Genomic DNA, 12,278 nt, shown 5'->3' with positions numbered 1-12,278 from the left:
ATTGGACCAACTAATTAGGTTGTATGGTGATGGTTTGTGGAGGGCAGGTTAGACAAGGGGATGGTTGTGCATTTTTTATTTGGGGGCAAGGAGTGATGACTTGATTAACCATGAAAGCATATGTGAATTACTAACTATCATGAACAGTTTAATATCTCTCTTTTTTTTCATTTATTTTTGCCTTCATTAAATTGAATATCACTGTTGAGACTTGAGAAGTTGATGTAAATTGTTGGGTGATCGATTTTCGTTGTGCAGTTTGTGGCTCAACGAAATTTTGCAAGGAGTGCCAAGATAAACCAAAAAGAAAAAACTTAAATTACACAAACCGACGAACCAATAAATCCAAAAACCAACTAGACGAAAACAACCATTGGTCCTTTAGTGCTGTCAAATTCAATATACTCTCATATTCAAATATAACAGGACATGCAATTTCAATATAAGGACGGATTAATACTAAATTGTCATAATCAGCTACATCAATGAGAACATACACTTGGCACTCAGTCTTAAGTGACTTTTGTGTCGTGTCTCCAATGTAAAGTGAAATTCACATCATTTCACTTTAAACAAATTGTATGGTGGATTACTATTTTCCCTTCACATCCATCTGGAGCAATAAGAAACAGCTTCTATATCATTGACGCCTTTGAACATGATTTTTGCAATGGATGTGGTGTGTCAACGGGTTCCAAACACCCTCTAAATAATCAGCGGGAATCAAGAGTGATGATGACTTACTACAAGTTTTCTTAGTTTTCAGTTCATAATTCACTTAATATTGATACATTATAAAGTAAATTTTGCCCTTGCGTAGCACGTGCTCAAGCACTAAAGTTTTCCTTTACGCAAAGAGATTGCCTAATAGGATTACGGATTACCACTTAGTTATCCAAAACCACATAAATTCTTTACAATAGCTCATCCAATCTCCATCCTCAAAAGACCGTCTTTATGTTAAAACTTTTCCTTTCATTAATTCAATACATGTTCCCCACTTGCTTTATGTAATCTAATCAATACAAATTTTCTTGGTTTTCAGTTCATAATTCACTTAAATTGATTCCAAGTCCTTTTTCTTAGTAACCGCAAACGAAACAACACTATGCTCAATAGCACTAGATTTATCTTTGTAAGTGTATGGAAAGTGTGCATCTACCCTTGACTTATAGTCAATTGGGAGGGGGAGGAAAAAACCTGCATTTCATCTCGTTTGGGTAATGATGCTAATAATGCGACATCACTTCCTGCTTATTAGATTTATTACCATTGAATCAAGATATCCAACGATACTCCCTAATTAATTTGGTATTCTATCTAAATATTGATCACTTATAACATTATCCTTTCCTTTTATCTTGCAGGGAACAAAAGAACGAGAAGGGACCATGATGATAATAGGCATTTGAAATACTCAATCTATCATTTTCGGAACCAAAGAAACTGGTCCTTTTTTAGTTCATGTAACATTAATAGCTAAACATTTCCATGAGTTTCGTCTTCTTAACTCTAAGCCAAGTGTTTCAAGGCGCCTTCAAATATAACCAGCCCAAAACACTTAACGAAGATGAGATGCTATCCAGTATCCACAATAAACTACAGAATAGACACATCCAAGTAGTCACCGATCACCGATCTGCACATTTACAAACCAAGTCAGCAACAGAATTTGTAAAATGATCAAACATAAATGCAAGGAAAAAAAAATCTTTACCTCAAAACCAAGTTCAGCTAATGCCTTGCCATCATCTAATCTTCCATTTCCATAAGATAATGTCTTGCCCACCTTCATGAACAAATCAAGAGGAAAATACAAAATATGAGATTGATTCAACATGAAAGCCGTTAAAAGTTAAAACTATATGTGCTCGTTTAGCATCTGGAATTGAGAAAGGAATTGACCCAATGGATTTAATTCTAATTTTTATGTTTGGAAGTCTTTTTAAAATTAGATTCATAATTCCACAAGTCTTTTAAAGTAGCTAGAGTCATTTCCAATTAATACCCTAAAAATTGTCAATTCTACATCTAAGAATTAGAGAGAGGGGTGTAACCTGAAGCTTAAAAATTAGATTAGATCAGGTCAAACATAATAAAGCCTGATTAGTTTGAGTTGAGTCTCAAGACAATAAAATTTCAGACTTGAACCCATCCCCCACCCCCTCCATTTTTTTTAATGTGACTAACTGACCTGAACTAACCTACACATTGAATTGATTTGTTTTACCCCCAACCCACCCCATTTGATTGATTGGGATCAATTTCTCCCAAACCCAAGCCAACTCCATACAATAGAATGTTAAATAAAATTTTAATGATATTTATAATTAATGTAATATCTAAACTATAGAATTGTAATTGAATTTAGAACTCTAATTCTATGCCCTAATTCTTGGCGTAAGCCAAACATAAAATCTATAATTCTGAACTAGTTTCAGTTTTAAACAAAATTGAAATTCTAAACTATAACTCCAATTCCATTGTCCAAGCATATCTTAAGAGAAGGGAAGAACTAAATAGTCTGCAAGAAAATATGGCAATCTATTTTTCTTTGCATTAAAGACTTAAAGATTGAGTTCAACTTCAAAATAATATATATTTCTGCAACAGTAACCTAAGGCAAAACTTAAAAAAAAAAACATTGGGTGGGGGGAGTAAATTTTGGAGGTGAGAGGTGTCAAAATAAAAAAAGAAAGGCATTAAGATTAGACAAAGAAAACAAAAAACAGTTTACTATTTTGCATAGTTATTCTTTTAACATTCTAACTATTTTATCCCTTCAGCATTCTTAGTTAGCAAGTTGAATAGCTGGACATTAAGATAATTTTTCATGTGTGCAAAAGCCATGGGTTGCCTGAACCGCAATGGCATTCATACCGCGCCTTTGAAAACACAAACAAGCAACAATGAAGTTCACAAACTCACAAGCATTTGTTACAGGTTTTGTTCATTTTCAGCAAGCTTAAATAAGCTCTAAGACCATTGATTCTACACATATATTACAATTTGCTTGTGTTTGAAATGATGTATTAAGCATAGACAACACACTTGACCTGTGCACTATTCCACTGTTAAAGACTAGTAAAGTTCAGAATGCCACTTCATAACATATTCAGACGAAACACAATAGAAAGGGGTCAGTATTAATACACATCAGGAATTCAACCACAATTGCAGCTATGATATCAAGGATTTTGCCTTTTTGGGTAATCCACAACCGCACTGCAATCACAATTGTGGCTGCATTTGCCTGCAATTCTCCGCAATGTCAAAGATTGCAACAGCGACTGCGAATGCAATTTAAAACCTTGAGCTTCATGTGTCCACACCCATCAATAAAAATTAGATATGCATGATGCAATTACTTAACAACCAAATTAATATACATCATCCTCAAACTTACGGACAATAAACCCTAAGCTGAGACAGAAAAGAGAGAGAGCAGATTGATTTACCTCTTGAAACGGCCGTTTTTGTCAGGGAATATGAAGGCAAAGGAGAGCTTGGCGTTTCTTCTCCTTGCAGCCGGAGCCACTTCTTTGACCTGCACAAAACACACAGAGAGTGAGTAAAAGAAAAAGAAAATTGGAGTGAAGAAGCAATACAGCAATATTAGGTTACAAGATCCGTGAGTTCTCGGAGAGTAGCGTCCTTCCAAGTGTAAATCTGGACTTCGTCCTCGGGCTCTTTGCCTCTGACAGCAAAGTCTTCCATGGAATGGTGACTCCCAATCTTAGTGAACACTCGCAAAAGTAACGGACATGTCTGAATGATAGTTACTGTGTGTCAGAGTTTTTTCTTTTTTCTAATCAAGAAATATTAGTTATTAATTATTAATTGTTATTTTCCCTGCAGAGAATGGAACTCTCAAACTTTTTCTCCTTTTTATTTTCTGTTCTTTTATTGTCAAAGTCAATCATATAACTCATAATTTATGAAGCACGGACATTCCAATCCTTTGTCGTGTTCAATGTCCGATATCAACATGACACTCATACTATATTGTGTTCATGTCATGTCCGGTGTCAATATTTCATAGCTCATAATACGTAAAAAATGAAAAAGAAGAAAAAGGAAGAATGAAGAGTACCTTTTCGCGATCGATGGGTTCCAAGCAAGAGCGAGAGGGAGGATGGCCTCTCGGAGGCCGAGGCAACACTCTTCCAGGTTGTCATTTTCCTCGTTCAGTCATCTCTTTTCCTTCAAGCAAAGCTTAATAATGAATCAACTTGAGAGACACAGGGCAGCCACATAGAGAATTCTTATGCCTAACTTTCCCCTCTTTTGGGCTTGGGCCTAACACTTATTTCCATTGTATAATTGGAGAGAATTTGAATAATGTAATTTGATATTTATTTTGTTTTTTTCTTCTAAATTGTAATTTTGGTCTTCTTCAATTCTTAATATGTAATTTTAATTTTTTGATTTAATAGAATCCACAATTTTTGTCTAATTCTCAATTTTGCATACCCTTAATTTGTACCAATCTCTATCTCAATTAGTTAAACAGTGTGCATGAAATATTGTAAACTTTTTATAATTGAATTTGATTCCTACAAGTAAAAAAATATATATCATATAAATTGAAAACAATTTAGTAATTAAAAATTGAAATAAAAAAATAAAAACATAAGTAAACATTTTCTTAATTTGTCCTCACAAAAGAAAATTAAAATGATCCAACCCAAATTATTATATACAATAATTGGATAAATTGTAATACGTTTATGAGTATAATTACTCATTTTCTTTTAAAATTTAAAACTATATAATTCAATACGTTGTTTTAAATTACTTTATTGTATTATAAATTTATAATCATGTTCAATAATATTTACAGGGGTAGAGCTCCTGGCTTATATGAATTTAATAGCCGACGAAGAAACAAGTCCAGGATGACATTCTACAACTCCAAAGCGCTTTACAGCGTTATCATAGCCAATTCTCTGTAGAATCAGTTCCTACCTAAGAATTTGTATTTAACAATGCCCACAATTTTATTTTTTTTCTGAAAAAAAAAAACCTCAATTCAAACTATGTATGATCTAGAGTTTCTACATATAACTTTACTGGTCTGCACATGTGGGGTGCAAAAATGATATCACATCTACAATAATCTGTTTCGGTATCAAATCACTTAAATTCTCTCTCCCTTTGGATGGAATAAGGTAAGATGACAGAATCTGGTACACGTGTAATAAACAAACCGTATATTCAGTAGCTGAATGCCTGGATCAAAACTATTCAAGAATTTATTGACCAATCATAATTCTGGTAAGAGATATGAACTGGTCCACTATCTCCCATGAGATGTGTCACAAGGCCGGCTTTGTTTGGATCCAAGTAATTAATTATCCACAACAATATCTCTTTCTCTTGTCCAAAATCCCCACTGAACCTGCCAAAGTGAAAAACAGAATAATATGAAGAGAGCTAAAAATTTAATTAAGTCTGAAGCAATACTCCAGAAATGTTCTAACTGCTTAATTACCACTTGAAAATCCGAGTTAGATAAACCGTTCTCTTCTCCAGGTCCACTTCAATTCCATCTTTCTCAAAGAACTCTCTCGCAGCACCTCTTAATTCATCTACAACTCTATGTGGTGTGAAGAACCTAACGTTTGGGCTGGACTTTGTACCATTGCAAAGTCCAAAGTGTAATAGCGGATTCAACTTGATAAGAGCAACCTGCAATTTGTCAGGAACAGGTTAATCTGTTTTCATAACCAATCATAGTAGTACATAAATGGTAAGCAGTATTGTTACCATAGGAGATAGAAATTTAACGTAAGGATAACACAAATGAATGAAAAAATGATATAGAAAAGTTAAGGCTGCAATTCTGAGCAAAAAACATTCTGAAAAATAAACATATAGTTTTTGAAATGCCATAATAAGGATAATGCATAACAGAAAAGAAAAAGTTGTTTACCTCTAACCGCTTGTCCCTTGTGCTAAAGGGCTTTACTAAGGAATATGGTGACCTCCGATTGCATCTGAGGATACCATTTTTAATAAGATTAAGAGAATAAGGATGCCCTCCAACCAGATACTGGAAATCACTTAAGAAGGATCTCCTATCAATTACGCCTTCTTGACACCCTACGCTAATAACAGCATGGATGACCATGGCATTATATAAATTTAAGAAGAACGCAAGCTTCTCGTTCTCTGATAGTTCCAAGAGATTCACTCGCTGCAGATCCTGAGTCAAATTTACATACCTGCAGTTAGAAGCAAAATTAGTAAGATAATAACTCTAGACAATAAATAGGTGTTAATTATGGAGAAAAAAAACTGGCAAACTAGAGATGGAGCCACCCCAAAACTGTGAAAAATAGGCATTGCAGATTTCACAGTTGACTCAAATCATAAAATATAATTGATTAATAGGTGAAAATATTTGAAAAACATTTGCATTCACATTATATAACGAAATAAACAGTATATAAAACATTACATTAGTGCTACCATACCTACGAAATTCTTCGCTTCTGCTAATGGCCTCATAATCAACATGTTGCCTATCATCAGAGGCATAAGATTCAAGAATGGCAGACATAATCTTGGTAAGCCTCGCGCATATTGAATCTGCAGTCTTTGGTTCAGTATCATTTGTGGTACCACGAAAATTAAAGCATCTGGGTATAAAGGGTTCATGCTCGAGGAAACGGTATAAGTGATTTCCCTCCTCAAAATCATTTCCACTGCAGAAGAAAGTTACCAATGCTCAAAAGACTGTGATTCATATTGAAATATTAGGCTCAAAAGCTCTTTTCTTACCCGAAAACATGATGGATGAAGTGCTTCTTGGATAATTGTTTCCCGATGTCAACGGCCTATATGTTAGTTTGGAATACAAAACACTTTAGTTTCAGGGTGTTGGAAGAAAAACCACTTACAACAGGGATAAAAGTTGGGAAGACTTTGGAGTGTAATAGAGAATACAATGAACATACATGAATTTAAGGTGGTTTGATATATACTTCTTAAGAGTGTTACAATTAAGAATACACTTTCTAATACATTCCTTCCTGCCTACTCTCTACTATTGGTCAAATTTTATTAAAACTATGGTATTCACGGTTCGCATATGCCACATAGATCTTTGGGAATGATTCTGTACTCCAATTTGGCCGAGGAACTTTAAGACGCCCTTACTTACAGCTTTTTCTTTTTAATATTTATTTAATTTTTTTAATAATTATTAAAATAAAAATCATACGTAAAACTGATTAAATGAGAAGTGGGAACCAAAATTTTTCATGATTTCCATTAAATTTGAGCAAATAAAAAAATGTTCAAAAGAATGTGTTAAATGAATGTTATTAACATTTTCCTATGTTATCATAGTTAAAGATTGCATGCATGTTTTAAAGACAAATTTAAAAAACTTTTTTCAACAGTGTATCATAAGAGATTATCACTATACAAACCTAATTATTTCTTGAGCTACTAGGAATAATAACATTTTTTGTTCCTAAGAGATTATCTCATGTCTCTTAGACTCGTATATCTCTGCTTAGGTACATGACCTCTTTTATTTTAGGTGCCTCTTTTCTTTGCAAGTACCTTTATTTATCGTGGTGCTGAATAACTTCTGAATGACTTTTATAAATAAGCAATCAACTACTTTTTACATTTATAAAGTCACTTAATTTAAAAATGATCACCACACACATACCAACAATCACCATTCTTCCCATATTAATTTATTTAAAAAAACTCCAAATATTAGATTTTCTAATAATTTTTTGATATATTTTATTTAAAATTTCTAATTAACCTTCCTAGATCATCACAGAAACATAAGAAAGGAGAAGAACTGTTTGAAAGTGGGACATAAAATATCATATTCAGAGAGTAAAATTCATACACTAGCAATTATGGCGTGCCAATCCTCAACCACAAAATATCAACAACAACCTTGTCTCTCATTTGTGGTTGAATTTTGCTAAATGTTGCGCACGTAGTTTGCCTTTCAACTAGGATAAATCACGACATGATAGTCTATTTTTTGACCACTACCACCTTGTGTTATCATTAGTTTAAATGCACCATTCCCAAATGAATTAAAAGCCGTTGAATAATTTGTTTATTTATAATGGAAAAAGTCCATGAGAATTTTAGCTACTGATGCTACCCAAGTGGCTGATTACCAAAATGCCGTGCCGAACGAGCCAAGCACAACTTTGTAAGAAACTAATAATTAATCTTTTGTTTTAGTTACAAATGAAGCTGGTTAATATTTTATTTTATGATAAAACATCCCGTGACATACCGCAAAAAAGTTGTGGAAAAAAGTGAAAATAAAATAAAAATTGAAAATATGATTGAAATTTTCAAAATATGAAAATGTGAGTTTGACTGTTCCATTGGATGTGAGTGGCACTTGGCAGCCAACACAATTTCCCATTTGGGCCTGGGACCTTGTTGTGTAACTAGGTTGACTTTACAAATTGTATAAGCTCATGGAATTGGAAACTTACACCCTCGGCATTTATTGTTAATTATTAACAGTAGCTAGTCTTTTTTAGGTAGTAGTACATGATAACAGTAGCTAATATACATACTGTATTACCAAATTTAATGGAAATATTTAAATGTGACCACCTTCAAATTTAAGAAGAAAAAAAGGATGTCATTATAAAATGAATAATATTAAAGATACTTTTTTACTAATTAAAAGTATAATTTTTGTAAATCAAAACCAATGAAATATATTTTAAAACATTCTATTAATATTTTATACCAACTTAATAGACCACTTTTAAACAACCCCCTTCCCCAGCTTCCCTTTAGCATAAAAATTAAAATAAAATTTGTAGAGCCGTTTTTAACCTACTATCTCAATAAAATATTATTCATTTATACTTAGGCCTCATAGTATTGGAAACCAAATCATAAACTTCCAAGACACGAGCATTGTTATGATCGTACGCCCCGTGTGTGTCATTATTACAGCTTATGTTTCTTTGCCATATCCAAAAGCTTCTACCCAAAAAACAATCAAAACCCTCTTTCTTTCCCATATCTCACTCCCTTCTCTCCCCATACCTCACTCATTACAAATTTGAAATTTCAACTATTTTAGGCTCTTTTCGATAGCCTACTTTCGCAATTTCCCATTTTTTTTCATTTTTTTAATAAATTTTATTTCATTATTTTAATTATATAATTTTCATTTATATATTAATTTAACATATAATATTTAAGAAAAACGTTAATCTGATGATATAATAAAATATTACGTTAGCAAAAATATTGTACTCTAGTAAATACTATATACTAGCTTAACATGAATTAAAGTTACACAATTAAAATAAAATAAAATTTTAAAAAATTGAAAAAACAGCAAAATTCATAGTATAATTAAGTAATTATTTGAAACTAGTGAACCTTTTAACAATGGAGGAACACAAACAACATGTTTTTTCAAAGACACTTTTTATTATTATTCACAAATTATTAAAAATTGCAAATGTAATTTATTAAATAAGTAATACTATTTTTTAAAAAAATTCAATAAATCTGAATCAATTTTAAAAATTGTACTCACTTTTTAAAAGAGTGGTAAATAGTACTACTCTTAAGTCTTTAAGAGTGATATTACTAGCATTTAATAGTGCAATTAAGTATATCACTAGCAATCTTCTTTAGCATAGTGCAATTAAGTATATCACTAGCAATCTTCTTTAGCAGTGATACCACAAAATCATGGCGGTTAAAATTGATCAGATACTTATACAACGACAATACCAATACCAATGAAAAATAAAAAATAAAAAATACGTAGGCATACGGTACGTATACGAAGGAAGCGTACGTACCTCGTTACGCGAACAGTGGAAGTGCTGAAGCAGCGCCTCCACCAACTCGTTCCCTTCGAAGCAGTTCTTCACCATCTTCATCCTCCTCAACCGGTCCTGAATCGGCAATCTCAGCCTCAAAACCCTAGCCACCCCAACCATCTCGTCTGCGCGCTCCTCCTCCACGTAATCAAACCCAAAAACCGGCGGTGCCGGCGCGTCGCCGCCGGCGACCTTCCCGGCGACGATCTCCGCCACTCTCCGGTCAAACTCCCCGCTGTTCCGCAGCGAGTTCAGTGCCACCAAACCTCCGATCAGCTTCTCGTTGAAGAAAATCTGCGGCACCGAACCACTCCCGGTTCTCTCGCGCAGCTCTCTTTCTCTCTCGCCGAAAACGTCGACGTTTATCTCGACGTATTTTATTCCTTTCTCCTTGAAGAATCTCCGCACCGCGGTGCAGTCTCTGCAATTTGATTTCGAGAAGAAGCTGATGCGTCCTTTGATGGAGGTTTCCTTCTCCGGCTTGGGCGTCACGGTGACCTTGACGCCGGAGAGGTTGAACTCCGTCACTTCGCGATTCTCTTCCCCGTCGATATCGTTGTCGTTGTTTTCTTCCATGGATTGGCGGAGAGAGGAGACGCGTTTCACGATCGCGGCGGAGAGGTCGCTGCTGCGCTGGCGGAGGAAGCTTCCTACGGAGAAGTTCGAGTCGTTCAAGGAAACGACGTCGTTATGGCTTACTTTGAAACTCTGCGGTGGCACGGGCATGGGAAGAAGGGAATGAGGGTGGACAACTAGAGTTACTTGCCTGTCACTCTGGGCGTGTTCACCGCCATGATGGGAAGTGATTTCAGTGTCATTGTTGTTGGCGGTGACGTGTTGGTAGCCGTTAGCGTGATTTTCGGGGGAAGAAACATTAGTAGGATTACTATGTTGTTGTGTTTGTGTGTGTGTTGGATTCTGAATTTCCGTGCCGCTCTCTTCGGAACCCATTATGGAGAAAGAATCGTAGGATGGGAAGAAAAGAGAAGAGGATTTGGAAATGATAATGGAATAATACGAGATTCAGTTGGTCTTGTTAGGTTTTTTTTTAGGGGGAATATACCGGGAAAATGTCAAATTCGGGAATAGGCAAACGTGTGTTTTTTTTTCCTTAGTACTAATATATTATCAAAAATATTAACTGTTAACTAATATATTATTTAGTTTAAGTTGTATATGTTGTATTTTCTATAGGTAAGTTTTCCGGATTCAAATTATATATGGAGAAATTGTTTTGTAGAAGAGCCAACTCTATCATACAATGGATATTTTAAATTTGAACAAAAGTGTCTCTTACAAGAAATGTCTTGGTCTAAATTATTTTTTTATTAATTTATGATTTCATTAAGTTATTTTATTTGTGCTAGAGCTTGATTTCTTTATAAATTATACAATATTTTATTTTAAATTATTTATATTTAAAAACAAGAATCCTGTGAATGTGTACTTTTTTTATATAAAAAAAATGAATGAGTGCTTTTTTTTTTTTATGGCAATTGAAAGAGTACCTTGAGATTATAAATTAAGGAATTACTAGTATATATAACAATAGAAAAAAAATTGATTCTAACAAAAACTAAAATCAAATTTACTAATTTTAATTACATGTAAAAAAATTATTTAACCCAACGTATATTTTGATTGGATGAATTAAATGATAATATAAAAACTGAAACTTTAAAAATTAAATATTATTTAATTATGTAAACAGGAATGTACGAAGAGGGTCGTAAAGAACTATAGATAATTTTTTTACTGCAGAACTATAGATATTATTATAACATGCACACACACACAAAATAGTTATTATTGTAATGGTATGTTGGATTGCTGCAAAATCACCGGTTTGAATAATTTTTTAAGAAAGCCAATTTAATGTATAGATTAATTTTATTAAGAAATATTAATAAACTTATTTTAATTTTGAGACTTGCAAAACATTTAGAAACATACTTAATTGTATTTTATTATCCGAAAAAGCAAGGTATTATTTTATATAAATTTACTAAAATATTATTTATACACACAAATTAATTTTTGAAAAGTTATATAATTTGATGATTGTCACTGTTTGTCGAAATAAAAGCAAAATAAATGGTTACTCATTTTCAAACAAAACCGTGTGAAATAAAAAGAAGCAAAATTAATAATGTCACGTCAGTCTCAGCAAGTGTATGGAGTCCAACACGCAATGTAGAAGAGATGTGCAGAGAAACAGTCTCCTCATGAGAGAACATGTGTCATTGACCAAGATGCCCTTTTGTATGTTTCATGCCACATTGACATTGTGTTATTATAAAATGGGAAATCATCCGTAGATACTTAAGCCTAATTGATACATACTAAGAGAAGCACACAGGAATAAATATAGTAAATAATACAGTATGATAGAAAAAAAAAAGAAGAAGTAATATTATCAAGTGC

The 12,278-nt window shown here is 33.3% G+C and overlaps 1 protein-coding gene and 1 pseudogene across 1 annotated transcript; both read right to left on the bottom strand.

Moving 5' to 3' along the window:
* Positions 1 to 1,401: 1,401 nt before the first annotated feature.
* LOC100810639 (histone deacetylase complex subunit SAP18-like) lies at positions 1,402 to 4,195 on the bottom strand (annotated as a pseudogene).
* A 909-nt stretch (positions 4,196 to 5,104) lies between these two features.
* On the bottom strand, positions 5,105 to 10,924 carry LOC100810111 (uncharacterized). The gene is made up of 6 exons (XM_003529929.4): positions 9,834 to 10,924; positions 6,787 to 6,842; positions 6,480 to 6,710; positions 5,936 to 6,227; positions 5,495 to 5,691; positions 5,105 to 5,401 (listed from the first exon to the last, which is right to left on the bottom strand). Exons 1-6 carry the CDS (start codon positions 10,803 to 10,805, stop codon positions 5,248 to 5,250), a joined length of 1,902 nt encoding a protein of 633 aa, XP_003529977.1. The 5' UTR covers positions 10,806 to 10,924; the 3' UTR covers positions 5,105 to 5,247.
* Between the last annotated feature and the right edge of the window lie 1,354 nt (positions 10,925 to 12,278).

Source organism: Glycine max, chromosome 7 (genome assembly GCF_000004515.6).
Source record: "Glycine max cultivar Williams 82 chromosome 7, Glycine_max_v4.0, whole genome shotgun sequence".
NCBI classification, from domain to species: domain Eukaryota; kingdom Viridiplantae; phylum Streptophyta; class Magnoliopsida; order Fabales; family Fabaceae; genus Glycine; species Glycine max.
This window is presented reverse-complemented; position numbering and strand designations above follow the sequence as displayed.

What these genes read in the sequence shown, in the direction of transcription:
- LOC100810111 (XM_003529929.4), bottom strand. Translation starts at nt 10,805, where the DNA reads ATGGGTTCCGAAGAGAGCGGCACGGAAATTCAGAATCCAACACACACA. An exon ending in AGAAGCGAAGAATTTCGTAG is followed by an intron (nt 6,228 to 6,479) that starts GTATGGTAGCAC and finishes TTCTAACTGCAG; the next exon opens with GTATGTAAATTTGACTCAGG. An exon ending in CAAGGGACAAGCGGTTAGAG is followed by an intron (nt 5,692 to 5,935) that starts GTAAACAACTTT and finishes GACAAATTGCAG; the next exon opens with GTTGCTCTTATCAAGTTGAA.